At 43.4% G+C, this 26,183-nt stretch overlaps 1 protein-coding gene across 18 annotated transcripts in view; it reads right to left on the minus strand.

Moving 5' to 3' along the window:
• Positions 1 to 440: 440 nt before the first annotated feature.
• Positions 441 to 26,183, minus strand: part of FBRSL1 (fibrosin like 1) — a 514,372-nt gene continuing 488,629 nt past the window's right edge. For 8 of the 18 annotated variants that reach the window (XM_082774376.1, XM_082774373.1, XM_082774374.1 and 5 more), the window contains 12 exons: positions 25,172 to 25,425; positions 20,662 to 20,897; positions 18,478 to 18,528; positions 17,455 to 17,550; positions 13,974 to 14,045; positions 13,357 to 13,395; positions 12,385 to 12,456; positions 10,927 to 11,059; positions 6,801 to 6,878; positions 5,072 to 5,155; positions 3,807 to 4,047; positions 441 to 1,767 (listed from right to left, as the gene is read on the minus strand). In XM_082774376.1, coding sequence (XP_082630502.1) covers positions 534 to 1,767; positions 3,807 to 4,047; positions 5,072 to 5,155; positions 6,801 to 6,878; positions 10,927 to 11,059; positions 12,385 to 12,456; positions 13,357 to 13,395; positions 13,974 to 14,045; positions 17,455 to 17,550; positions 18,478 to 18,528; positions 20,662 to 20,897; positions 25,172 to 25,425 — 2,590 coding nt within the window. In that variant the 3' untranslated portion in view covers positions 441 to 533. Of the gene's footprint in view, positions 1,768 to 3,806; positions 4,048 to 5,071; positions 5,156 to 6,800; positions 6,879 to 10,926; positions 11,060 to 12,384; positions 12,457 to 13,356; positions 13,396 to 13,973; positions 14,046 to 17,454; positions 17,551 to 18,477; positions 18,529 to 20,661; positions 21,150 to 25,171; positions 25,426 to 26,183 lie in introns of all 18 variants that reach the window. The other 10 variants (XM_082774377.1, XM_082774383.1, XM_082774368.1 and 7 more) reach the window with 9 other exon arrangements.

Consider the following 26,183-nt stretch of genomic DNA (forward strand, 5'->3'; position numbering starts at 1 on the left):
AAACTACAGTATTTCCATAAATAATACTTTTAAGAAACCCTGGGTATTTTTTCTTAAGGATCTGAGGCCTTTTAAATGCAAATTTAACTAAAGACAAAAGCAAAAATTTCTTTTTTCTTTTTAAGTGAATAAAGAGCACAAAATTAAAAAAAATACAAATCCATTAAAAATGTTTCTCACATTTGGGAAAAATGTACAAACTTGCTATTTTTAACTCATTTTTTTTTTTTTTTAGCACAGAAACAAAACCAAAACCAAAAATCAATACCTATATATTAAATTCCCATTCTCAGCAACCTTCTTGTTGGAAAGTCTGCATCCCCGACCCCATTATTTATGGAAATGTGCTTAACTTCTACAAATTTTACATTAAAAAAAAAAAAGTTTACAGCAGTGCATTTTGTAAAAGGTTTGTTTTTTGTTTTTCATTTTTTTGTGTGTTTTGTTTTTTTTTTTTTTTCTGTTTGTTTTGTTGTTGTCGTTGTTGTTTGTTTGTTTTATATACAGGCGACTTTAAAATTCCATGTTGGGGACTATCGTGCCTCTACTTCTTTGGGGTTCCTAGAGGGGGAGTAGTCCCTGGACTCTGAGTTTGTGAGTGGAGTAGTCCTGCGTGGGGAGGCAGGTCTGGTGCTGCTCGCTGGTACAAGAGGCGGTGGGGCGCTCAGCGCTGCAGTTGGTGGGTTCCTATTTAAAATCCCATTGTGCATGGCAGTGGATGGACTCAGTCTGGGGTAATGCATCCCGCTTAAATGAGGCATGAAGGATGGCACGTGTGCCAGGTGGCTTTCGATAGGGGACGAGTGCAAGTGGTGCATTCTGGCACGCTCAAGTTCTTCCCGTAAGTGCAAGCGCTCTCTTTCCTCCACTTGCCGCAACCGCTCCTGCTCTCGGCGGGCTTCAAGAAGGTTTTCATGGTTGTAGTCATGTGGCTCCCTGTCTCTGTAAGAACGCTCATGGTCGTAAAATCCAGAGGTGGTAGGGAACCTATGGATGGGATCCGTCCGGAGCTGGAAGTCCATTCGACGGTGCAGGTCTAAGCTCCGGTAGGCATCTCGCAATGGGTCCCTCATCGGGTCCCAGGAAAATCCAGGATGTGGCAGCCTCTCTCTTCCCGACAAAGGATTCATGCCTATGAGCGGGGTCATCATTCTGCTGCGGTCCAGGACATTCATGTTGTTCATCTGGTGCACACTGCCCATGGAGATAGGCATTGAGGCAGCCATTGAGGGAGGCAATGACAATCCATGCAAGGTAGGTGGTGGGGGATGCTCCACTGCTCGGGAGTGCTGCGAAGGCTCAGACCCTACCACCAGCACATCACTGTCTTCTTTCCTCTCCTCTTTGACTTTGATGTCATTCTTAATCTTCTGGAGGTCACTGGGAAGCTCTGTCTTTCTCTCCATGTCCTTGCTCATTAGATTGGTAAGCTTCAAGCTCTCACTTAGTGCAGGTTTGCTGTATGGGGATACAGACTGGATTACTGGCTTTGTGTTGTCCTCAGAGGGTCTCTTATCATGGCTTGGAGTTTCCTTCACGGGGGAACGGCTCTCTTTAATCTTGTGTTCTGCTATGGGTGGCTCTCTCAGCCGGTCAGGGTGCTCTCGTTCGGGTTCTTTGGACCTTTCCCTTTCACCGAGGCTAACCTGCCTGATAGGATCACTGGAGGTTTGGCTGTTGCTGCGAATGAGATTGCTTATCTGATGTGTCACTGGAGCTGATGCCGGTGAGGATCTGTTTGAATGTCTGTTTTTATCCATGAGGTCTCTGTAAAAAGAATGCAGACACATCCTTGGGTTTATGTGAACAAACATACATGTGATGCTGGACATGCATAATTGCGTAATTTGAGGTTGCTCAGAAAATAATTTGAAAAGCTCTGCACTAAATGATATGAACTACCTGCCTTTAGGTTCTATTAAAAAAAAAAAAAAAAAAAAAAAGATAAATATCTACAAGTTCGGGGACTAAATTGGGGATGCATTTGAAAGAGCAGAACATTTAACCTTAAGAGAAAGGCCAGTTCACTAAGAAATGTCGGAAAGAAGTCTAGACAGCTTATTTTTTAAAAAAAGGTGATTATTGCATGCATACATGCACATCTTGCTGCCAGACAATGATTTTCTTGGCTATAACACTTTGAACAGTGGTTCCTTTCCTAAAACATGGATACACAAAATGGAACTGTTCTGGAAACGTACAGACATGTATGAAGGTCCTTCACGAAACAGCCTCATCAACTGGAAGCAGCTGTAACATGATGGATATTTTTCTATGGGGCTGCAGTAAAGTTTGTGTTGCCGTCAGTTTTGGCAGTTAAGCTAAGTGCTTAAGCAAAAAATTCCTGCACAGGCTGAGAAAATGAATGACTGGCCTTTGTTACGAGAGGGCCTGCTATGAGGAACAAGGGGTTTGATGAGAATGTCCATTGTTTAGAAGAAGGCATGAGAATGGGCTTTATGTTTCCAGCTGCACCTCTGTGGGCAAGCCAATTAGTTGCACTTGCTCCCATGTCTTTAAGTGAATAAATAATGCTCACCTTTTAGAAGCACTCTACTCTGAATAAACACTTTAAACACAAAGTATGATGGTGGGATTGAGAGAACTGCATTATGCAGCTGAGGAGCTCAGTGATGCCTACCTTTAATGCTGGGCTTGCCTGTTAGCCATAAGAATCATGCTGCTGTAAACTGGAGGTGTTTTGGGTAATTCTGTGGGTATTTATCCCTTATGATTACATTTGCTAACCCAGATTTCTCTCCCTGTGGTAGTCCTAATTGTTGGTCAAGGACGTAGCTTATTAAAACCATGTCTAAACAAGGATGCTGGGGATAGCTTTGGCTGAATTAATACATATATAATAGAGATGTTAACCCCTGAATGAACACTCTTGGAAGTGAAGTAACCTTGCTTTGGAAATGATTTATGCTGAAGCCAACAAGGGAGCTTCCTATCTGAATGACTATCCATACAAGCGTGTCAGACAGTTTAACATTTAAAGCAAGATGATTTTCAGCCTATTGCTTCTATATAATCTTGTTCACAGGCACTGCCTGAAGAGCTCATTAAAAGCACTCTAGGCAAACTACAAAACCCTGATCAGCAGTGAAATGCACACATCTGAGGTTTGCAGGCTGTTATTGCCTACAAAGAAGTAGCCTGTTGGAGACAACCGGGGTCTGAAATATAAAGAGCTTTACAGCTTGAAAATCATATAGCTGGAAGCTAATGAAGTACCTATAGCTCAGGTGATATAGTCCTGTCATCATTAATAAGGGCTTGCCTACAGTGCAATTTTTTAAAATCAGATCTGCTAATGGATTCACACACGCTGCTCCAGATACAGGCATTTGCATTTTTACCTTGTTAATGTCCAGCTAACATTTGAATTCATCAGCATATTTGTAATGGGAGCTATGACTGTCTACAAAGGACCCATCACAATACCACCTCCAGGAATTCAGAATATGTGGCTCTCCTAAAGGAAGCTGCTAAAAACAGCTATGTGCACCCTGAAAACACAGTGACATGCTCATTTTCTCAACCTGGTGTTTTTTTGAAACCTGATAGTGGGGAAGTAAAGACTAGCCTACTGTATCTCCACAGAGGACAAATCCTAAAAGGCAGAGGTTTCTTTTTGTGTCACTAGTACTTGAGCTTATCTCGGGGACAGAGCTATCAGATATTTCAAAGACAAGCAATGTTTTGCTCTGAAGGTGATTTTAAGATGGGAATTGATGGTAAAGGAAAAAATAAGAAAAAAACAGAGGAAAAAGAGACTAGAATCAAAAGCACACGTAGCTCACCTCTCTTTGTCTCTGTCATCTTTACTCAGAGAAAGATCCCTCTTCTCAGGCTCTCGGTCCCGCTCCCTGTCTCTGTCGTGGTTTGTCACCGAGGAGCTTCGCTCAGAATCGGTTGGCTTGGGCCACTGCGGAGGTGTTGGGAAGGACGGCGGGGTCCGATGGAGTCTGTTCCATGGCTCATGGGGATTATTGAAATTCTGCAGGTTTGGGCCATCTTTGTGAGTAAAAATGTTGTTGTGAGCTAGAATAATGGCAGGGGAGGAGGAACAGTTAAAAATAATTAAAACCAAATAATTATATATGCATTTTGCACAACGCTAATTAATCCAGAGCTGTCCTTTCAAGGCTTTTTTAATGTGGAGCTCATGGTGAGGGGGAGCTACTAGCAGGTGGTCAGAGATACCTCCGGCACTGGGTGGAAGATCCACCAGCTCTTTTAAGGCTATTTGCGGAGGAAGCTTTCACTATACATCTGAATAACTCAGAAATGACAGAAAACGCCCAGCTCCTTTTCTCCCCCCACCCCAGCAAGGGTTCCAGCACAAAAGCAATATTCTTCCTCAGCTCCCTCACTGGCAGAAACTTTAATTTGTGGGTAGTTACAAGCAATCAGCTGCCTGCAGCTGAGGATTCAGGGATTTTTTTTTTTGTTAAAGAAACCAGACTACTTGGTGGTATGTATGTATGTGTATAAAAATAGAGCTTGGCTGTAGGCTTTTTAGAACAGTCATTTGATTTTCCTCCATCAATCTTCAACTGCTTCCTGTTGCACCATGAGATGCAAAAGCATGCTCTTATGTGTGGCTCTCAAGCATGTCTTGCCTACAGGTAACATGTTTTTGAAGTAAAAGCATTTTATACAGGTAATTTAAACTCCAGACAATGGTTACAGAGAAAGTCTACATGCTGAATTAGGAGAAGTATCAATAGCTGTTCCGCCGTGCATCTTCACTGTTGAAGGGTGTTACTTCAGATGCCCATGGGGTACCAGAGCTCAGCGGGGTCAAGCAGCTCCAGCACCTCTCAGAACACACAAGGCAACGTCCTTCAGCAGTGAGGAGACACAGAGCACACCTATTGATGTCTGTGACATGCAGAAAAGCTCCCACCGCAGAGACCTGGAAATCTTAGGTGCAGTGTTTTCAGATAGGAGAATGGAGGTTAGGAAATAAACTTCTTTAAAAACTACCACCAGCTGCTGTAAATATTAGCATGTGGCTTTTCTGGAAGGGATGTTTGTCTGCAGTAACCCAGCCAGTACTTACTCAGAGCATGACTGCCTAATCCTCCAAAGGCATTGCTGCCTAAGTTCCCAAGGCCGCTGAAGGTGCTTGACCTGCTAAATGGATCTGGAAAGGCAAACAGGGATTTAGCAGGCATTTAGCCAAGAATGTTGGAGAATGAAATGCACCCCTCCCCTTCTTAACGGTCTGAATCCAAGTAGGATTAGGCCAGACTTTAAGCTGATCCTTCTCATTGCAAGGTTCTTTGCACAGAAAATTCCCAGCATGTTAAAATGGAGAAGGGATTCAGTGCTCACACTGCAAACAGGTGCTGTAATAAACTTTTGTATGCTAGTCAGAGGGGAGCTAGAAATTAAGTTTGAATAGCTGAAATTATGGTGGCTGCTGCTAAGCTGAAACTCTCCTTCCTTATCAGCTGTAATAGCAGCAGCATTGCAATTGCCTTGAAAGAGGAACATCAGCAGCTCCTGGGTCAGCATATAGAGGGGATGCATTGTTTCACTCTTGTTTCTGTGTACGACCTTCTACCCTCTTTGTAATGGTGCACACAGACAGTCCTAAGCTAACTGCTATGGACATCCATCCACGGAGCAACTAAACATTTGGGTCTGTGCCAAAATCCTCTCCCATAATATCTTCCTTGATCACAGTGGTGGAAATGATAGCTTAGCCTTAGATTTACTGGCACTTGTCTTTGTAAAAAGTCCTGCCTGTTTTTTTACTGGAGGCATCCATCATCAAAAGAGGTCTGAGTGCCCAACTCAGGTTTCTGCACTCCAAAGATAGCTATGAGCTAAAAAGTGCAGATACACCTGTTTTTCTCCTACTGGTCACCTCTAAACAACTCCTCCTTCTGTCCACTGACTTTTTGGCTGCCTTTTTAAAGTCTCTAACTTGCCATGTTACAGGAGGTGAGGTGCTCCCCATATTCTTATATTTAAAATATCAGGGCAAACAGCACAAATAGCTTTGATTTTTCCACAAACAACTATTCACTTATTTACTTATTTTGAAATAGCTGTTCTTGTCCCTCCCCTTTGCAGTTAGTAGTTGAGTGACTTCGTAGAGAAACAGTTGATTTTGACAGAATGTTCAGGAGTTGATGTAAGTCTAGGTATTCGCAACAGAAAGAAGTCTACTGGGTCATGTGGGATGCTGCATGTACTGATTGAATGAGTGTTACTAAAACATTAATCAACAGAACTTGAACTTTAATTGGCAATGAGCTGCTTGTGAGCTTTTAAAATGAGGAAATCTGAGAAAATCAGGCCCTACTTAGTGCCAATTAGGAAACTGAAAGACTGGAAAAATGTGCAGAACAGCTATTTGCAAGGAACCGTTCACTGAACTTTAATATAGAACCTTTCACAGGTAAAAAAGGGCATAGAGGAGCCCATTTTAAGCTATGGCTTGTTTGAGGTACCTTTGAAATAAAATTTCTTCCGTTTCCCTGGGCACATTCAGCAGCACGGAAGGGCTCTACAGGTCAGGTTTCAGCTTGTGTGCCGTGTAATACCCAACTTTGTCAAAGAGGAGGGTCTGCTAATCCTGCTCCTCATCTTTGGAGGAGATCAGAGGGAGTGTGCTGGGAAGCTGGTGTGGGTGGGACAATTTCTGAGTGAGCTTCTCATCCCTTAGAAAGTCTAATCCTCTCCCTCTGATACTGCCACTGTGCCTCAGGCAGGACTGTGCTGAGAGCCAGGACTGGGTCAGCCGTATAAAGGTGAAGGCAGGGCTTACTTACACTTACCTGCCAAGTGGTTAGTAGGCAGGAAACTGCTGTGATGAGGTGAAGGACCAAAAGGTGTGGTGGCTGGATGTGTCGCACCTGGGAGAACAAGATCCTTTTTTAGTTCAGTAGCAAGTGACAGAGGTCCTGGCCATCAAACTCAAGAACCAGATGCAAAGGTGCAGGTCAGATTTAAACAGCACGGGTGGGACAGGGGCAGACCCCAAATGGCTACGGGCAGGGTTTCTCTCAGTGCTCTTTGAAGGAGCCTGTCAGCACTAGGAGGCAGGAGGAGACCTTGCACTGAGTGTTGCTGCTCACCTGTAATAACGGGGCAGTGAATCTCTTTGTCTGGTATTTTCAGTCATTACTCTGTGTTTACACTAAACAGGGTCAGTCCAGGTTATGCGCCCAGACAGAAGGTGCTCGGAAGTGACTGATTAGAGTCTACGTGAAACACCAGTTAATGACAGGAACGCAGGGAACATCAATCATGCCTCTCCCATGAGAGCCCCATCTTTGCTCTCACATCTGTCTCTGCATCCACAGCCACCCCCCGCGATATGTTTTCCCTCTCCTGCTTACTGCCACGGTGCCATGCTGCCCCGGGGGAAAGGAACACCACTGCTTAGCACACTGCTTTATGTCTGGTTGAGGTAAGGTGAAAGAATGGGCTGAAAATAAGCTGGTCTGTCCTGCATTTCAAGGTGGACTAAGTCCACGCTCAGGTGAGCTTCATAAAGGAAAACCAGAGCAGAAAATGAAAGATTTGCTTCTTTTGTAGGCAGACACACACCAAACAGCAACTGCAACTTGTGAAAAGCACTGGTGTCACCTGGCATGGGGATACGTGGGTTTTGGAGGAAGATCAATTCCCACGTATCCTGCAAATGACAGTGTGTTTGGGGAATCTCCTGGGCCTTACTTTAGCCCCCTAAGATCAGTACAGATGATTTTCAGGATACACCTGCAATCTAGTTTTTAGTATTTGTTTCAGATATATGAACCAAAATGTTTCTTTGGCTCCAGCATTACACTGACAAGTCCAGCTGTCTGCAAATGTTTAGATTGTGAACATCCTTTCGGTGCCTTCTCTGTGCCAGGGCTTCCCATATTACAGGCAAAGCCGAATTATCAACTACAGTAACTTTCAGATCCTGTCTGGATGCAACACAACCTCTGCCTCCCTTGCAGAAAGCAAAATCTGCCATACCTGTGCATTAACTCCCATTTTGTTAGAAACTAGCACTTCCACTCAATGACAGAAGCAGCACTTTCCTGAGGACGGGCTACATCATGTGCAAAACAGACCAACACCTAAACAAAGCTTTTCAGTGCTCTTCTCTTGTATTCTGTTGGTAAAAAGGAGAGAGCAAGAGGTTGACTCTTGCAAACATCATCAGTCACACTGGGCATGAACATGGGCTGTTCACTAACAGCTGGCTTACCCAGTCACTGCTTTCTGAAGTGGTAACTTTCTGTTATAGAAAATAGGATTATGATCCTTCTCCTCCTGGTGCTCAAGCTCTCCTGTCACCTTCATCACACAGTTTTCTGCCTCATCTGTTGTCCATGTCAATGATTTCCACTGGTGACTGCTCTGGCAAGTTCCTGCCCCCTCATCTCTAAATCAAAGTTTCTACCATATATAATTGGTGATGATAATACTGTAGGAGGTCGCAGCAAAAGTGGAGGGAAACAGAAGAAAGAAACCGATGTACATAGGAGAAAATGTGTCCTGAACAAAGCCTGAACAGGGTTTTATGGAGGTGACGGTCAGTTTTATGGAGGTGATGGTCCAGTACCTGGTTTTACTTGGCAACAGAGTCCAGTAACAGACAGTCATTGTAAAACACACTCATGTTCTGAACATGAGCAGACTATAAAGCCTGAGAGGGAGACAGTGCTGCACATCCCTCACCAGCCTGGGCACCACGAACCTAAGCAGCCAGAAAATGAGTTGAGGAAACTTAAGAGAGACCACGGCAATGAGACCTGAAGTTATCTATAAACATTCTGACTGCTCCAATGCCTCAAGATGGATGGAGACTGTCATCTTTCTAATCCTTTAAGATTTCAGAAGGTGTATAATGGATGGGAGATTTCTTCAAAGGAGACGGCTTACAAACTCAACTACATGGGCTGATAATAAAAAATCCTCCGGAGAAAGCCAGGAGCAGCACTGCAGGCTGTCAGGTAGTTATTAAATATAGCATCTGCCAGGCAGCCGAACATCCGTCCTGAAGACAGGTGGCCCTAAGATAACTTATGTCTCCCACAGTAACTAGGCAATGCAGCAGAACCCATGATTCACATCAACGACATGCTTGTTCGATAAGGTGAAAAGAATGCCTCAGATATTGCAGAGCAAAAGATTTATTCATCTATATATTACAGCTGCAATGTTTGTTCACTTTGATAGCACTCTTTACCTAGATTTACCATGTAATGGCTCTTGTGATTAATACACTCACGGACAAGTTGCTGTAAGGTTGTTTCTCTCCCGCAAAAGTTTTTTATTAATTTACCTTCTTTAATGTATCTGTTCCATACTATTTCCCTCCTGCTTTTATGAATGGAGGAGCAAGCCATGCTTGCATCTTTGTAAGAGGAAAAGCTCAAGACACCGATTAGACTGCTGCTTTGATTCAACAGACTGCTTTTGCCTGTTAGGGTACGCTTTGTCCAGCATAGTCTTGAGTAATAAAACCATACATAAAGCAAGATTCTTGTAATGACAAGACAGGACAGACTAAAGACAGTGTTAAAGAAACAGCTGCTATAGGAAAACAGGCAGAAGTTTGTAAATCAGCTGTGCTTATGCTTCCAGGAGATGCAATATATATCTTGGCCCTGTACTACTAAAGTACCAAAGACGAAAAGAGCAAAATTCAGGGAAGCAGTCTGCAATATACAGTCAGTATCAGCAATGATTGTATGTGGTGGAAACTTGCACGTGATGTTTAAGATTTTCCATCCACAAATAAGGGCTGAAAGACAGACTGAACCACTCGTGGAGTTCCTGAAGACCGTCTGATATCCGTGTTCAGAAGTCATTTCCCACTGCGGTTTCAGCTTGATTATTCAACTCTGTTGCTTTTATGTCATGCTTGGGACAAAACTCGTAACTCTTCTAATCTCATTCACTTCAACAATAATGATGCAATACTGCATCATAAAAGCAGAGTTAAGTTAGGAAAGAAACTTAAATTTGCTGTCAGTGAATTACATACAAAAGGGGCTAACTTGTACCATATGAAGTGATACAGACTTTGAAGGCTGACTTAAGCATCTTAAACAAGGAAAGAAGATCTGTTTAAGTCCAGGTGGGAATTAGGCCCTTGGAACAGAACAAAAACATCTGGTAGATGGACATGAACATTAGTAGTAGCACCTGTGACCCCCAAAACCAGAATGTCAGAGTTGCAGTCTCTTGTGGTCAGACATCAAGAACAGTGCAATGAAGCTTTCTGAACTTTTGTAATTGGATTCATTGTAATTACGTCCTCAATATATCACAAAGAAATTTATCTACATATACTGTAGTTAATTCTTTTCTTTTTAAAATCAATATGCTGTTTTGAGCCTTGGAGACTGCTGCACTTTCTAACATATAAGGGAATTTTACATTTAAAAAACAAATGCTTTACAAATATACCTTCTGTGATATTTTTCAATGTTGCTATCATAGTTTTCCATTTTACCAAAACCCCATGTATTCAGAAAATAAACACCACCTGCTGAATGGAGGAGCTAAGAAGAAGAACACAGCAAATACAAAACCATGGAAGAAACCAGGGCCATTTCCAATCCTACGCAAGGGAAACATTTTCAAGTGTTTTGTCAAAATTGCTTTTTAAAATCCCTCCATAGTCAATTAATCAGGCACATAAGAACCAGCTGCACAGACCTGAATTTAAAGGCCAACTACTGAAATCTCAGTGATGCACACAGAGGAACCTGTACTGGAGACCACAGGCTCTGCTCTTAGAGCCCAGCCCACAACTGTCCCCAGAACTTCCACACCCCTCTGAATATTTCTCCCATTAATTTTTGAGGCATATATAGCTGTAGAGACACACGTTAAATACACTGACTTTTTTTTTGTTTTGTTTTGTCTTTTCAACAAATGATGATCCTCCCTTACCTGTAGTAGAAAACAGAGGCCTGGCAAGGTCCTGTGGATAATGGAAGCCTGGAAACACGCCAGGGGCAGGAGGTCTGCTGAACAGGTCAAGTTTACCACCTATCTCTAGCTTGTGGGGATCCAGCTGCATTTGCTGTCAAATGATACAAAAGCAGTCTCATTATGCATTTCCTTTTTTTTTTTTATGGGAGAAAAGAGAGGGAGTTCAGGCTCATTCCTGCTTAGCACTGCCAGGGAGAGTTAGTAAGAGTGACAGCAGCGTCTCTGGTCACGTACTGCAGCCGCGCTCTGACAGCATCTATAAGGCCATTTCACTCCACAGCCTCTCAGCTGCCTGCCTCGTCCACATGAATAAGGTCTGAAGTGAGCTCTCAGCCCCTCAGCACACACACTGGAGCATGCAACATGATACACTGAGCGCGCTGCACGGCGGGATCAGTCGGCAGTCTCAGCCTGACAAAAAATATTCTGCAGGCGGAAAGCTGCCGACAGAAGCCTTGGGAGCTGGGTGACGGACTCGTCTGTTTTGCTTCTCCAGTTTGGAAAGAGAGAGACGTTCCTAGACTGTCTTTCCTCCAGCCAGCACAACTCAGCATGAAGGCATGAGGAGAGGGATGAAGAAAACTGACTATGAGATTCCTCCAGAGGCTATTTTTATCCTTCCCCTCTAGAAGTGAGCATGGTCAGCCTGAGGAACTGTACCTTAGTCAAAGACATGTATGTCTCTTGAGAAATATACAGCTTCAAGATGACATATTTACTTAACAATAAAAAGGTCACACACAACTTGTAGAGGCACTAGTTATGATCTACCCACTTAAACACTTAATAATGTTTATTAACATGTCAAAAACCTACAGCAGGAACTATGAAAAAAAAACCACCACTCTACAGAAGTCTTATTATTTGCTACTCTGCCTGCCACAGGGAGTTTTGAGCCTGTAAAAGCACCCCAGTGCACCTATGTCTTGTTACCTCTGGAGTTTCTAAGCCACTCCCTCTGCTCCCCCGTCTTCAGTGCAATGCAGGAAGCCCAGGAACCTACTTGCCTGCTCTACACTTGATAAAACATTCTTCACGGTATAAGTCACTTCATTCTTATTAGGGTAATACTCCATATTCCACAGGAGGTACTAGTACAGAAGGGAAATGACATTAAACATGTACACTTTGTATAAAGCTGGATTTGGAGCAAAATTATCATCTGCTTCCCTTTCTTCTTCTCTTTTTGTCTGTACACTTAGTATCTCCTGCTCATTTTGCTACCCTTCAACCCAACTCCTTTGCCCTCAGATAAACTTTACAGTTGACAGAACAAACATCAGAAGGATTGAAAGTGTTAGTCAGTGCAGGCAAGCTTAAGGATCACCAACAGTAACTGTTTCCTCCTCATTAGTCACTAAAATACAACATGTAAGTTAAGAGACTTGGCTTTGTTCCATAAACTGTCTGAATTACCTTTATCTTTTGCTGGTGATGGTAGATCTGCCAGGCGATCTGTACATGAACCGCACACCACTTCCCGGGTTTCTGCAATGGAAAGTGCAAGAATTTAGATTAATTTGTTAGTCATCTACATCAGATAGAATGTTTCATTTCCCTTACTGTCAAACAGTCTGCTAAGCAATGAGAAAGTCTGAGAACTGAAATGGCACAATAGGTGATTAATGTTTTTTTTTTTTTTTCTTTTTTTTTTTTTTTTCTGTACTGTAGCTGTTGATGTTTAAATCAAGAAGGAAAGAAACAGGAAGAATGTGGGATATCTTCCTCATCTCATGGAGACCTGAGATCTCTGCCTTGCTCTCTCATACTTGTGTTCCCTCCTTCATAAACTGAAATAAATGGCTGCAGAGAACTGTATGACTTGCTGAAGAGAAAGGAGCTGATAGTTAACCATCCTGTTCCTGAAAAGAGCCCTGTTCATTCATCCCTGCTGCACAGGGTCTGCAGGCTAACTCATAAGCAACTATTATGAATGCTTGCACTGGGGAAGGAAAAGGGTACTGACAAGCAATCACCAGGGATGAGCAGTGCCACAGCTGAATAGGTTGCTGTTTTTCAGCTGATCTGCAGTACCCACTATAGTGTTCTTATGGAACATCAGAAGCACAGATAAAACACATTGACCTAAGCCACCATGAATATGACCAATTGTGAACATCTGTCCAGGCTCATAGTCATTAATTTCTGTGACCCTTATTTCATGCTGTCAACTATTAATGCACACAAATGGATGCAAAATATGGTTGGGATTCAACCTCAAAGTTATTAATCAGAAGCAGCTAAGAGCTAACTATGACATTTTGCTTTAAATAAAGGATGAGCTTGAAATTTTCTACCAACATGTTAGATTTCCAAAACATATGCACAATATTTTAAATATATATTATATATATATATATATGTATAAAAATAAAATCCCCCACAAACCTTACTTACTCTTACTGGAGGCCTGTAAGGGTCTGACACCTATGGAAAAAGCAGAAATACAACAATCAGTCTTTCTAAAACTACCCATATGCAGAAAGGTGGGGAATTTCCTTCCTCTGAACAAGTAAAAGCATTTAGAAAGCAATGTTCCAGAGAAGTCCCCAGTGACAAGGAAAACCTGAAGACCTTAAATCAGGCTTAAAACTTCTCTTTCATTCCTTGCACCAAACTCAGCAAAATTTTATGACAAACAGAGCAGCTTCATACCAGCAACTGAACAGTACCCACGTTTTTCTGAACTTTATAATTGTTCTGAAATAAAAGTATGCATAAAAAAGAGTGCAGAAAATTACTCTCCAAGTGATGCTTTAGGTAAAGATCTTGAAAGGGTTTCCTGCCTCATTTCCCTCTGACTCTGTTTGAAGAAGTCAATACATCCCTTTGTATTCATGCTACTGTTGTCTCACCAGAAAAAGAAACTTCTGTCCTGACTTCATGTTCATAGTCTACAAGGCAATTTACTCATCAGCTGCCCTCTCTCTCTTTTAAATGAGCAACCACTGTGTTTTACTGTAAATCCAGATAAGCCCAAAGGAAGGTTATATATTGTTGCCTACCCCTGGAGTCTTCTGCAGCAGTGTATGGTGGACTGTGCCTGGTCTACCTGCTACATCAATAGGGTTTGAAGTCTGAAAGACAAGAACAGAGTGTGAATAAAACTCTATTATACCAGCATTAAATTTAACATCTCTATCAGATGTTAATAGCATTAATTAGTCCATGTTTATACTGTGCTTTGAACACGCATATTGCTACATTAGTGCTAAATGTTATCTTTTACTGACAGCCAACAGCATTTAACCACTGTGTCATCGATTATTATTCAGCAGCAGTAACAGTATTATGGCAGCACCCCTAAGCCCCAGTTGAAATCCCAACCCCATCGTGCTATGCAGTATGCAAGTGGATGGGAAGAGAGAGTCCGTTGCCCCAAAAAGCTTCTTCTTTAGAAAAAAAACAAAACAGGCAGCCAGTAGGAGAGGAAACGAGAGAGGTGGATTGATTCCCTCAATGTTTCAGGCAGCAGCCAGTATCACAGTCAGGAATGGAACAATTCAAGCACTCCTAGTCCCATATGCCACCTATTGGACTGTGGCCCCTTTTCCATCCGGGGCGAGATGATACAATGCTTACAGAGGCAACAGCCCATCTATTTGCTTTGACAAGACAAAATGAGAAACCTTAGAAGGTGCTTGTGGGTCTTTTATAGCTTTGCATTGTTTATCCCATCATTTTCCAGCAAGAATTAAACACCTCATTGAATGAATCCCTGTTCCTCCTCCTCCTCCGGATCCCACCTGTTGCCCTGTCCTAGAAGATCCCCAAGAACTCGTTCGTCTTCTCGCTCTGGAATTCGTCCATCTCCCACTCCCAGAGCAACTGCACCTGGTGCCTCCACACAGCTGAGTGCAAAGGGGTGAAACCTCATTCCCCAAGCGGTTATTGGACTCACGTTGTAGGTCAAATTATGGCAGATTTCAAACAGTACGAGGAATGAGTAAAATCATGTGTGTGGGTGGTTTTAATTTGTCGAGGACTACGTAATTTCTAGATTCATTAAAAAGAGGATTCTTGTGTGCGTGTAGGTAAGTCAACAAGTTCCTCAGGCAGATGGGAGCTCTCGGGGCCTGTCTGACAGCTGAGGTATATGTAACGTGGCAAATAAGTTACGGCTATCATACAGGCAAGAGTTATAAGATCACAACATGTTAATACAGCATGGTGTCATCCTGTCCCTTTGTCCCCTGGAGAAAGATGTGAAAGCTTCCTCCAGCAAAGTAAACTGAATACTTCTGACCTTTTCAAGTTCTTAGCTTGTGAGAAATGCCTTCGGGAAACTAACTGAGAAGTTTACCGTCAGCCTGGATTTATGTGCAGTGGATTTACACACACAGCTGTAGGCAACTGACACAGGAAGGGGAAAAACAGAACCAAGACCTCTGCTATGGAAAGCAAGAAGTGCAGGATTCAGTGTGCCAAAACTAAGTCATCGGGTCTGTAGTGTTTATGAAGGCTTTAGTCAAACACCTTGGGAGGGAGAGAGCATGGAAAAGTGATGCAGTAACAACGCAACAGACTTCAGTGGCTTTGCCCAGCAGTTCAACTCCTCCTCTAGAAAACTGGAAAATAATGTGCCAAACTGGCAAATTCACTTTTCAACCTATCATTTTTCTTCTCTCTCCCCCCACCCCCCTTTGTTGGATGTTAAGATTGCAGGTAAATACTGCACTGTCCAGATATCAAGTGATGATAGTGATTAACCATGGCACCAGAATGTGACCTTGTGCTGTTTAAACTCAAGCTAGAAAATGTTCTCTGTATCTATCATTAAAATGAATTAAAAGCTTGTTATAATACAGCACTAAGTCCTGTTTAAAAATGTAAGGGGTCTGTGCTCACGTTTTCTTTCTTGTTGTGCAATCTCTTTGGTCTATTGGCATTTTACAGCGAGATATTATCTATAAAGCTCTGTAGTGAGGATGGAAGCCAAAAGATGCTACTGGTGTATCAGAAACTCCTTATTAACAGTGGCCTTACGGCAAAACTCAACCCTACTTTCATGCAAACAAAATTTTGCCATTTCCACTTTATTTGTGCAGCTTTTCTTGAGAAGGAAAGCTCTGATCTTGACAACTTGGGGTCTGTAGGGAACCCCTGGCATTCCTTGCAAGGACAGCAACAATTAACAACAATTAGCAACAATCCCAGCAAGGACTATCTATGTTCTGTCCCTCTTGCTCCCTCTGCTTAGATGCAACTGCTATCCTTCCTTGTCTGTATCCGTTACATGCAGCACTACTGTAGAAAAAAAAAAAAAAAGCCATTTTAAAGGCTCCACTATTTGCCATTTATCCAGGAAATAAATAATCTAAAGGACTCAACAGGCACTGAGGAAATACTCCAGGTTCCACTGAAAAAATGAAATGAATTGGGAAGATTGCATGAGGCCTTGCTTGCAGCGGTTGCTAATTACTGACTTCCACTCTGTCAGTGCTGAGGAAAGCACACCGCACAGACCTCCTTGGTATGGTTACGGAAAGGACCAGGCAATTGCCAACAGAAAAGGACAGGCTACGGTGCTGGTTCTTAACGTCCTCTAACACAGCAGCAGGGCTCTATGGAGATGCAGTTCAAGATAAGAAATCTCTAAAACCACTGTAGGTAAGGAAGATAAACACATGGCGCCTTACAAGTGGAATAAAGGCTCTATTTTCACACAAATGCTATACAGATATAACAGATCTTTCTTGTTTGGAGGGATTTAACACTTTCTGTACATTTTAAAGTAGTTAATAAGAACAAGTATGGGAGAAAAAAAAACAGTGCACATCACAGAATTCACTGAAAATGGTGGTTATCATGGCAACATTTCCAAATGCCAATCAGTGCTAGTTGTAATGATACGTTGCATTTGCAGTGCACCTTTCAAACACTATCTCAAAGAAGCTTGCAGGCATTAATCAACCCTTATAAACCCACTGCAAGATAACTTTATAGATGAGGAAGCTGAGGAACATAAGATTTAAGCAACTTGCCCAAGGTCAGACAGTGTTGGAGCTGGGAATAAAAATTCAGCTCTTTCAAATTGCTCTACCCATTTATAGCAGTCTCTCCCTATTGTTCCCACACTTGTACAGTCAATTTCTCATTCTTTCTGGAAATAAACACAGTGTATCTTTTGCAATCTCAGTCTGTTAAATTTATAAAATGATTTGGGACTCATTGGTCTATTATTAGCTGTAAATATGTCAATCAAATATTGCATTTGCCTGTATACTTCTCCAGGTTCAGCTGACCTCCCAAGTGAACCACTACATCCTTTTCCAAGGAACAATCTGTAGTGCCAAGAGAAAATTTCTGCTAAAGTGTTGGCCGCTTTGTGCAGAGGATGCTCACAGATCTGTGGGGCGATTGCTTCCAACCCTGTGTTGCACTTCCGCTGGTTAACTCATGTGCTACAAAATCACCAGAGACACGACTCTGAATACAGTTTCTCTCCCAGCAAAAGAACAAAGCCTTCAAAGAAGAAGTCTGTACCTTCGGTTGAAATGCTCCCTGAAGTGACCCAAAGGGACCTGAATGTGGAAGCATGGGTGGCATTCCAGGCATTGCTGGAGGATAGGTTGGAAAGAACTACAAAAGAAAAAGAGATGCTTATGTCACAGGACAACTTGAACAATAATGGAGGTAGGTGCCAAGGCTGGCACATACAAAAATAGTACTGTATCGGACAAGTGCCACGGTGAAAATACACACTAAATTTGCTTTACATTTTTTAAAAGCAAAGCCAAAATTTGGGAAATGTACTCATCTGATGAGTTTTCTTAATAGTGCTGAAGAAGTGTGCCTTTACAATTCGTGGAACTGTTGCAGGAAGCACAGAACTTTCTTCTTGGAGGAATTGGAATAATTTGGTTTCTATGCTCACTTTTGGTTAACTTTGCATTTTTCTACAGTAGTAAACAAATTGATCCTGTTTTGAAATGTGACCTGGTATCATTCTCAAAGCAAAAAAGAACCACAAGATGATGTATTGCACACTAACCAAAGGCAACATGCATACCACCTTGTAGTTGACTGGGTAAAGTTTTGCTTAGGCCTCTCCTGAGCACATACAGCAGTTTTCCAAGTCCCAAAACATAGAGAGTTTTTGTGCTTTGGAGCAGTGGGGAGCACCAGGAAGAAACCACCAGTCTGACTTACTCCTGTGACCTGAGCAAAATCTTGTGAAAGAGCCATGCACTCTGGGCTGCTGCACTGTGAGAAGCACCAGCTGCAAAGATACTGCAATGACCACTGATTTAGCAATTTCTGCGCATTCCCTGCCATCCCAGGCACAGCAATATAGAGCCACAGCAGCAGAAATGCAGTAGACAAAGATTAAAAAAAAAAAAAAAAAAGCTCAAAGAAAATTTTGTACCTTAAAAAATAAGTAAATCAAGACAGAAAAAAAAGAGCTTTAGGAATGAATGAATCAAAACACTACTGATCAATCAAAAACAAGCAAAAGAGCAAGCAGAACCATTAACAAAGACACCACCTAGAAAAATAAGCACTCACGTTGGAATGTCGAAAGTAAGGGTTGTCTAATTTGGGAGCGTACTTGTCAAACTGGAAAGAAAAGAGAAAAACAAAAAAGGAAAACAGGTGAGTTTGTTTTCGACAGTAACAGACACATCAGGATTTCAACACAGACAAATCATCATGACCCATCTTCACAGCATTTAACAGAGCAGAACTGACTGATTAGTCCATACTTGCTCATCAGGGAGCTGATTGATTTCCCAGAGCTAACAGGGAGAGAAGGGCACTAGCCCCCAGGTTGCAATGGGTGCTGCTGAGTCTCGCTGCAGAATCTTGTTAGCAGGCACTATGTGGTGTGGTTCCTGCACTATGAAGAGAACAGTCCTGGTATCGGCAGCACAGTGAAAGGCAAGTTCAGCTCCAGGTCTAGCTCTGGGATCTGCCCCTGGAGCACGGATCATTTTCATTAGACCGCAATTTTTACCAATGCCTCCTCCCTGTTTTCTGGGATCCTGTAAGTGCCAAAATTGTTTGGGAAAGGGCTTATTTGCTTTTGATGCACAAATATCTCTATATTCTCCCTCTTCTGCAAAAGAGAGGGCTCCCTGGAGAAAAACTGATTGTTAACCTTTGCCTTTCCAGCATGGGGTTTTAACACCTCCATGTGTGCAGTCTGTGCCCCATATTTATTTTCATGACCATTTGTCCTGTACCACCTTGGAAGCAAAAGCAAATCATATATATGTTGCATTTTAGAACAATATGTACATTCTGCTGGGAGGAGGGAGTGGGGAAGGAGGCAGGGAAAGGGAGCTGTAGGACCCCATGAAAAGCTGCTTATTTAGCAAGTCAGCTGCTGTTTCGCACTCCTCTACGTGCAGGAGAGTAGATTTGTAATTTTATTAATTACAGTTATTACTGGAGCCATGGCCCCTCCAGTGTAAATACCATAAATTACCAAACACATGCAGCTGTAAATTTCAACACTCTTCTCTGGTGTTGGGATTAGCAGACCTGATCTAGTGGAATATAAGAAGATGTGAGTGAAATATAACAAAAGAGCCTTACAAGCTGTTTTTGCTATGAAGGCTGACATCAACGGGGCACGGGTGGGAGGGAAGGGAGCTGTTGGCAGGATCAGATATCAGGATTCTTAAATAACACAGGAGATTTCTGAGAAAAGTTTCAGGATTGTTTTACGCAGATCAAGAAAAGAGGAAAAGGTGTTTACACATGAGTACACTGAGCAAACACCTGGGGCTGCATTTTGAGTGGAGGATATTACTTTAATTGTCTCACTGCTAAGCAGATTACAACCCAAGAATGTCATCAGGCAATCAACAGTGGGAAAGAAAAGTGAGAAACATTATGTTCCTTGAGTCCTTGGTAGTCCTTCCAAAGGCTGCTTTTGCTGTTATTCCTTGCTTTTGCTAGCCTTAGGAGAACATGGCTGCTTCTACATTTTAGACACAGTGTGAAACTGAGAGGGAAAAAAAGCTGAATCTTGTTCTTTCAGCCTAACAAAGTAATTGCCAGAAATGGGAGAGTGCATTTTAAAGTACTGACAAAATCCATTTGTAGCAGATCTCTAACAATTTTTTAACAGCTGCAGCAAAGCCCCATTGTGTTACAAGCAGCCTCAATAGAAGACTAAAGCTTATTACATGGCCAGGAGGATCTCTTCCACAAAAACCAGCCATGCACAAATTAGTGCTTGTTGAGGCAGCCAAATAATAAATGCCAAAATTGATATAGGTTAGGGAATTAGGAGGCAGAGGGACAACACTCGTATCAAACAGAAGAGCTGCTGAGTTACGGCGAGAGCTCCGGGTACGCCAGCACGCTGCCCCAGAACGGACGGCGCTGCAGCTGTGGGGACGCGTTTTGTACCGGAAGCCACCAATTTGTGGTGTCCTTGGTCGTGTGTTTTGGTGTGCCAAGGCTCGCGGCCCTGCGGACGGGGAACTGAGGTACCCAGAGGGACACACGGAAAGGGGAGCTACAGGGGCTGCGGGTTGGTCTCTCGGGCGCAGTATCTGCACCCCGGGGGCACCTGAAGGCCTGGTGTGCATGGAAAGGGGGAGTGCTGGGCCTGCCTCTCCAGGGCGTCCTCGGAGGGGCAGGGACACGCCTGGCGGAAAGGAAGAGGGCTGCTGCTTCGTTGTTTTTTGACAAGAGTGGGTTAGGCTGTTTGACCAGAGATGCTCTACTTATCCTCACATTTTGGGCTGGGGTACGCACCATGGGAGGTGCAGAGGGCGGCATGAGCGGCGTCTGGGGCAAGCTGGATGGAAAAGGAGTGAATGTGTGCTGGTGGGTGTGTTGGTGCTGATGCGTGTGTTGGTGCTGGTGAAACTCCGCTCTCAGCAGCGGCACCGGGCCAAGTGAGGCAGCGGCCCGGTCCGAACTCTGAACCAAAAACCGGTTGTTCAGCTCTTGCCTGAGCAGTTCGTGATCTAGAGGAGAGAGAGAGAGAAAAAAAAAAGACACAGAGGCCCGTGGGCCTGTGAGTACCACAAAGACGGAGGAGAAAGAGTCAATATTCACCTGGCATTCCCTGTTTCTGCAGGTCATGCTGTGGTGGTTTTCTACGTGAGGACTCATTGGTGGAGGTAAGAGAGATGCCTGTGACAAAGTACCAATCAGAATCCCCGAATGAGGCTGGCAATACATGATTGGTTGGTTGAATGATATCAACAGGCTGGTATCTAAAGGCAAGAGAGAACACCATGAGTCATCACAGCAGAAAACAGCATCCGGGGCGGCCCCGCGCCCGCCCGCCCCGCCACCCGCCACCGGGACCGACCCCTGCCGACCTGTGTCCTCCGAAGCTTTGAACCTTCGGAAGCCTGCGTGCGTGGGACGCTAACCCACGCGCACCGTCCGACAAGGGCTACGAGGCAGCGATGGGCTTGGGTGGCTGGAAGCTCCCTGCCCTGAGGGCTGCTTCCCAACACCTCCCCGTGCCACCCTCCCCCTTCTCAGCCCCAAGGACATGCAAACAGCCACCAGAACGTCCATCCTACAAACCGAGGCCTTCTTTGCGAAATTATTTAGTTGTTTATTTTTGAGGTCTTAGATACTAAGCAGTCAATTTCCTCAATTTCTAGCAGGCTGTAATTGTCACTGCTTGGTCCTTGCCTCCGGGCTTTTCTCCTCTGAGAAAATACAGAGGAGGAGTCAGCAGGAAGAGGAGAAACACTGAACTGGCTCAAGACCTGCAAGAAAGTTGCAAAGACTGCAGGAACAAGATGTTCCACCACACGACAAGTGGCATCTCCTCAGCAGCTTCCTCTAGAAGAACCAAATTACACCCAATCTGAACGTAGCTTGGGGTAATGGCAGACACCAGCACTTTAGAAATGATGTGACTGAGGAGAATAAGAACAAACGTCCACTTGCCCAGAAATGCCTGGTGGTATCAATTAAATCCATCTGTGATTTTGCCTAAGAGCTTCAAATCATGGTCAGCATCCAGCATGCTGGATGTTTTGTAAGCTGAGAGCAACCCGTGACACTGTCACCAGCTGCAGATGGCACACGCCCATTCCTGACTGCCCTACTCGCTACTGAGCTTACACGAACCTACCTTTCAAGCTGCAGCACTGAATATAAAGGGTCAAATGAACACATGCACTTTAAAGTGTTATTCCATATTCCACAGGCATTTCTTTCACTTAAAGTTTTTAGAGTAACACTAGAAATATCTAAATGACTTTCTGCAAATACATTGTTAAGATCTTCAAAGACAGGCACTCTGATCTAGAATTTCAAGGTCTCTGCTATCACTTAGAAGAGTTCATCTCATTGAAAGTCACTTCTGAAGGCAAATTTTGGATGCCTAATTCATTTGCTTTTTGAGTAATAATGTGCTGCTAAGAGCAGGTACTGTGTACTTTTACAATCTGTATAATAATAATATTTACATATGGAGAGAAATGGAGAGCAAAAAGTACATATACTTGTGATACTAAAGACTAAGGCACTAGACCAAAAGAATCTATAATGGGTTCCCCTCAAAAAAAAAAAAAAGGCTGAAAACACTTAGGACCAAAACCTAACATCTTTAGGGAATATGAATATGATTTCGTGTGTGTGTTTATGCATTTAAATCTGGCATGACTTAAAGAAACCAAATCCTTCTGTTAGCATCAAGATAATCCACTTTATGTTTTTCTGGAGGGAGAGATAAAAGCAAGCTGGCAGTTTTAAGTGTTCTGATATCCAATTTCTTTAAGAGACTTGAAGCCAGACTGATAGATTTGCAGCTGGCTCCAGCCCATAGCAATGCACCACTACTCTGGCCTCTGTCAGGACAAGAAAAGGCCTGAAGATGTTTGGAGAAGCAGTGTAGCACTTGGAGGAGTAGCTGCTCCACAGTAAGGTCTGTAGGGTAATAACCCAGCTCCATGAGAGGTTTAGAGGTTGGACTCGATGATCTTGAGGTCTCTTCCAACCTAGAAAATTCTGTGATTCTATGAGACACTCTGGGCAATGTTAAATTAGAACTAAGTTCTTGTGCCTAGCAGCAATGCCTTGTCTTATGGGTCTGGCCACGTACAACGTAACTAGGAGCAGACCTCTGAATGCCCAAACACTACAGTTAAGTGTACAGACATGAGGTGGGCATGGAAGAAGGAAGTCAATTCCACTAATGTTGCTAGGTACCCTCGCATTCAGAAGAAAACACACAAAGACCAGCGCTTCCTCTGTGTCATACACCGGAGCTGCTCTTGGTGTCCTTGAACAGAGGGCAGCAGCCCACATGAGGGTTGCTTCTAAGTTACTTGCATAAACTTTAGGTTTTCAAAGGAAGAAATGGCACCAGAAGTGCATTCTTGTTATTCAGAGATCTGAATTTGTACCATCAGTGAATGGAAGAACTTGGTGCTCTGCTTTTCTTCTTGGTAACAGTGACAAGTGTGCCAAAGCAACTTTAAAGGAAGGACATTTTTTCCTCCAAAGTAGAAGGAATAAAAAGATAACAAAAGGAGACTTCAAAGGGCCATACCCTCTTTTAGGCTTTTCTAAGCTGGTGCTTTTACTGAGAGCACACATGCACTCAAAGAGCACAACAAGGACCATGCTGCTAGTGGCAGCTGGATCCTAGCTCTCCAAGGCTCCTCAGCAATATTGTTTGCTTTTAAGAAACTTTTATGTGAATGACAACAGAAGCTGCTGGCTATGCAGCACTCTGTATCGATTTTATGATGTGCCAGTTTGCAGGCTTTTCATATAATGCAGACAAGAGTCATTTCACTGTCGGTAGGGTTAGACACCCAGACCTTTCCCTCCACTAACTTAGGCCTCTCCTGCTTCAATTGCAGGAGAAATCCTTTTAGTAGAAGCATGACTGTTAGTGTTTCCTGGCAAGCTGCTGAATGTGAATAGGTCACTTGGTCTTGCACCTCCTGAAGTTAATGGGGAAAACATACTTGCTTTCAGTGACTGCAATATCATGCTTTTAGCGAGCACATTGCTATTTCCTTTTGCAATTCTTTCAAAGTCTCCATCACAGTAGTTCTTTGCCTTAAACAGGGGAAGCAATGAATAGATCTCCCACAGTGCTGCCAACAGCTTCCCAGCAATGTGGCTGAAATTCTAGATAGTGCCAGGGCCTGTGAAAGCCGTCAGCTTTGGCCTATGTGGTCCTGCTTCTGGCTAGGAACCCACAGCACTTCTGTCTATCATCATTCTGAGAGCTCAGTTTGGACCAATTCACATTTCTCTCTCATTTAAAGAAGTAGTTCAGAATAATGGCACATTGTTTAGTTCCTGAAAGAAAAAAACAAGGGGATGCAAAGCTATCAGAAAGCTCAGCAGCAAATCTGCCCTCTCCTTATTCCTTTAACTTGCTTCATAGGAAATGAAGGGTGCATTTTTTTTTTTCCAAAATGCTTGTCCTGTTTAATCCCTGCTGAGTTAGCTGCAGAATCAAATGCTAGATCAAAAGGAGGCCCCAGCAAGTGAAAGTTGCAGGGAAGTCTCCAGCTGCCAGGGTCTCTTCCAGGGACAGCTGTAGGCTAATGGGTAAGCTATAAAGAGGGCATTTAGGGCAGAAGTGACAATGGAACTGGGGCCAGGGTGAACAAAGGAAACTTTTTAAAAGGATGCAAAGACAGTGAGTGTTGAACAGCAGAGGCTGTCAGTTGTTGAGCTCTCTCTGCCTCATACAGAAAGGCCATGCACCCACAGACACACAGAGTTTGTGCTGCCACGGGATCCTGCTCTGCCAGCAGGATGTGCTGCTTTTCGAAGGATTGAAGCAAGGCATAAGTGTGGGGGCTTCCCACTTGTTCAATTAAAACAACTTTCTGGGTTGATTAGAAACATTTTTTTTTCCAAGTCGGTTCTAGTAGCAGTGGTTTTCATTAGAGTGGGGGGAAAAAGGGGAGAATGGCAAATTAAACGTCACTCTTTTGCTAATCTAAAAAATATCTGATGACTGGAATGCCACAATCAATAGCTCATGCCCTGAAAGAGGTTTTTGTGGAAAAAGTAATTTTGAAGACTTCTCATAGGAAGCTACAGTTCTGTTTCTACAGTCTCTCAACTGGTAAAGCCTGTCCAGGTCTCCTACCTGTTTCACGAGCACTCTCACAGTTCCAGCACACACTGCCCGTGGAGGTGTCTGTATTGCTTTATTTTACCTGCCCACCAGCCAGCCCATCTCTCAACACCCTCCAGTGCATGCACGGCAGATCAGCCCTGGAAGAAGAGGGGAACCTACCCGCAGGGTGACCTGGTATCACGAGGCTGTTGGTGGGTAACGCTGGTGGAGGTGGCAGCGTGGGTGGGGTGGCGAACATGGCCGGATGGTGCTGGTGTTGGGTCTGCGATCTGAGAGAGAAGTGCGAGGTAGCAAGATTAGAGATGGAGAGGGGCAGGGCCGGGCCGGAGGAATGGTGCGGAGGAATCTGGGGAGAGAGGGGGAGGTGTTTCGGGAGGCTGATGCTTGTTGCACTGCTAGCACTGCTGCTCCGGCTGCAGAGAAAAAAGATAGGGGAGAGGGGGGAGAGAGACAGAAAGTGTGTTACAACACGAGTCTGGAACAGTGCAAGAAATACACTATCAGAAACAACACAACTATATAACACTGATCTCTCCCCATTTTTTGTTGTTTTGTTTTTGTTTTTGAACGGCAGTGGAGAGAGTAACAAATCTTAATGAACTTCTCCACTGGGACTGGGCTTTGGCTCTCTGCAGTGACATTTCCTCTGGTTACAATCGGGCAGGTTACAATCCTCAGAGCCACCTATGAGATAATGATGAAGGCCAGAGGCAGCTGGATTTTGCACCTTTATTTAGCCTCTGATGACCTTGCAGGGGCCATGCGCGTCCTTGTGATCATCTGATGCCGTTACTCTGAGTTCTGTTACTCTGGGTGGATGGAGCTACACAGCGTGAGTGACTTGGGGACCAAGTTTTATCTGCTGTGCCTACTGTGCTGTTCTATCCGCACAAGCATGTAAACACACTCCATGTTAATATATTACTCTCATAACAGTTCTATATTTTAAATCTTTTTTATTATTATTACTCTGTTGCAAGTGATCGAAGTTTTGTGGGGTGAAAGGCATTATCACTGTCGTTATTATTTATTTTAATTCCCACAACAGCAGTGTTTGTTGCAGTAGATACCTCTGAGATCTCCTAAATAGTTTGGAATATTAGTTATCATTTATACTATGGCAGCATTTACAGGGTACAACCAAGACAGATCTTAAGTATGCAAGACACTA

Source organism: Aythya marila (assembly GCF_965140915.1).
Source record: "Aythya marila genome assembly, chromosome: 17".
Lineage (NCBI taxonomy): Eukaryota > Metazoa > Chordata > Aves > Anseriformes > Anatidae > Aythya > Aythya marila.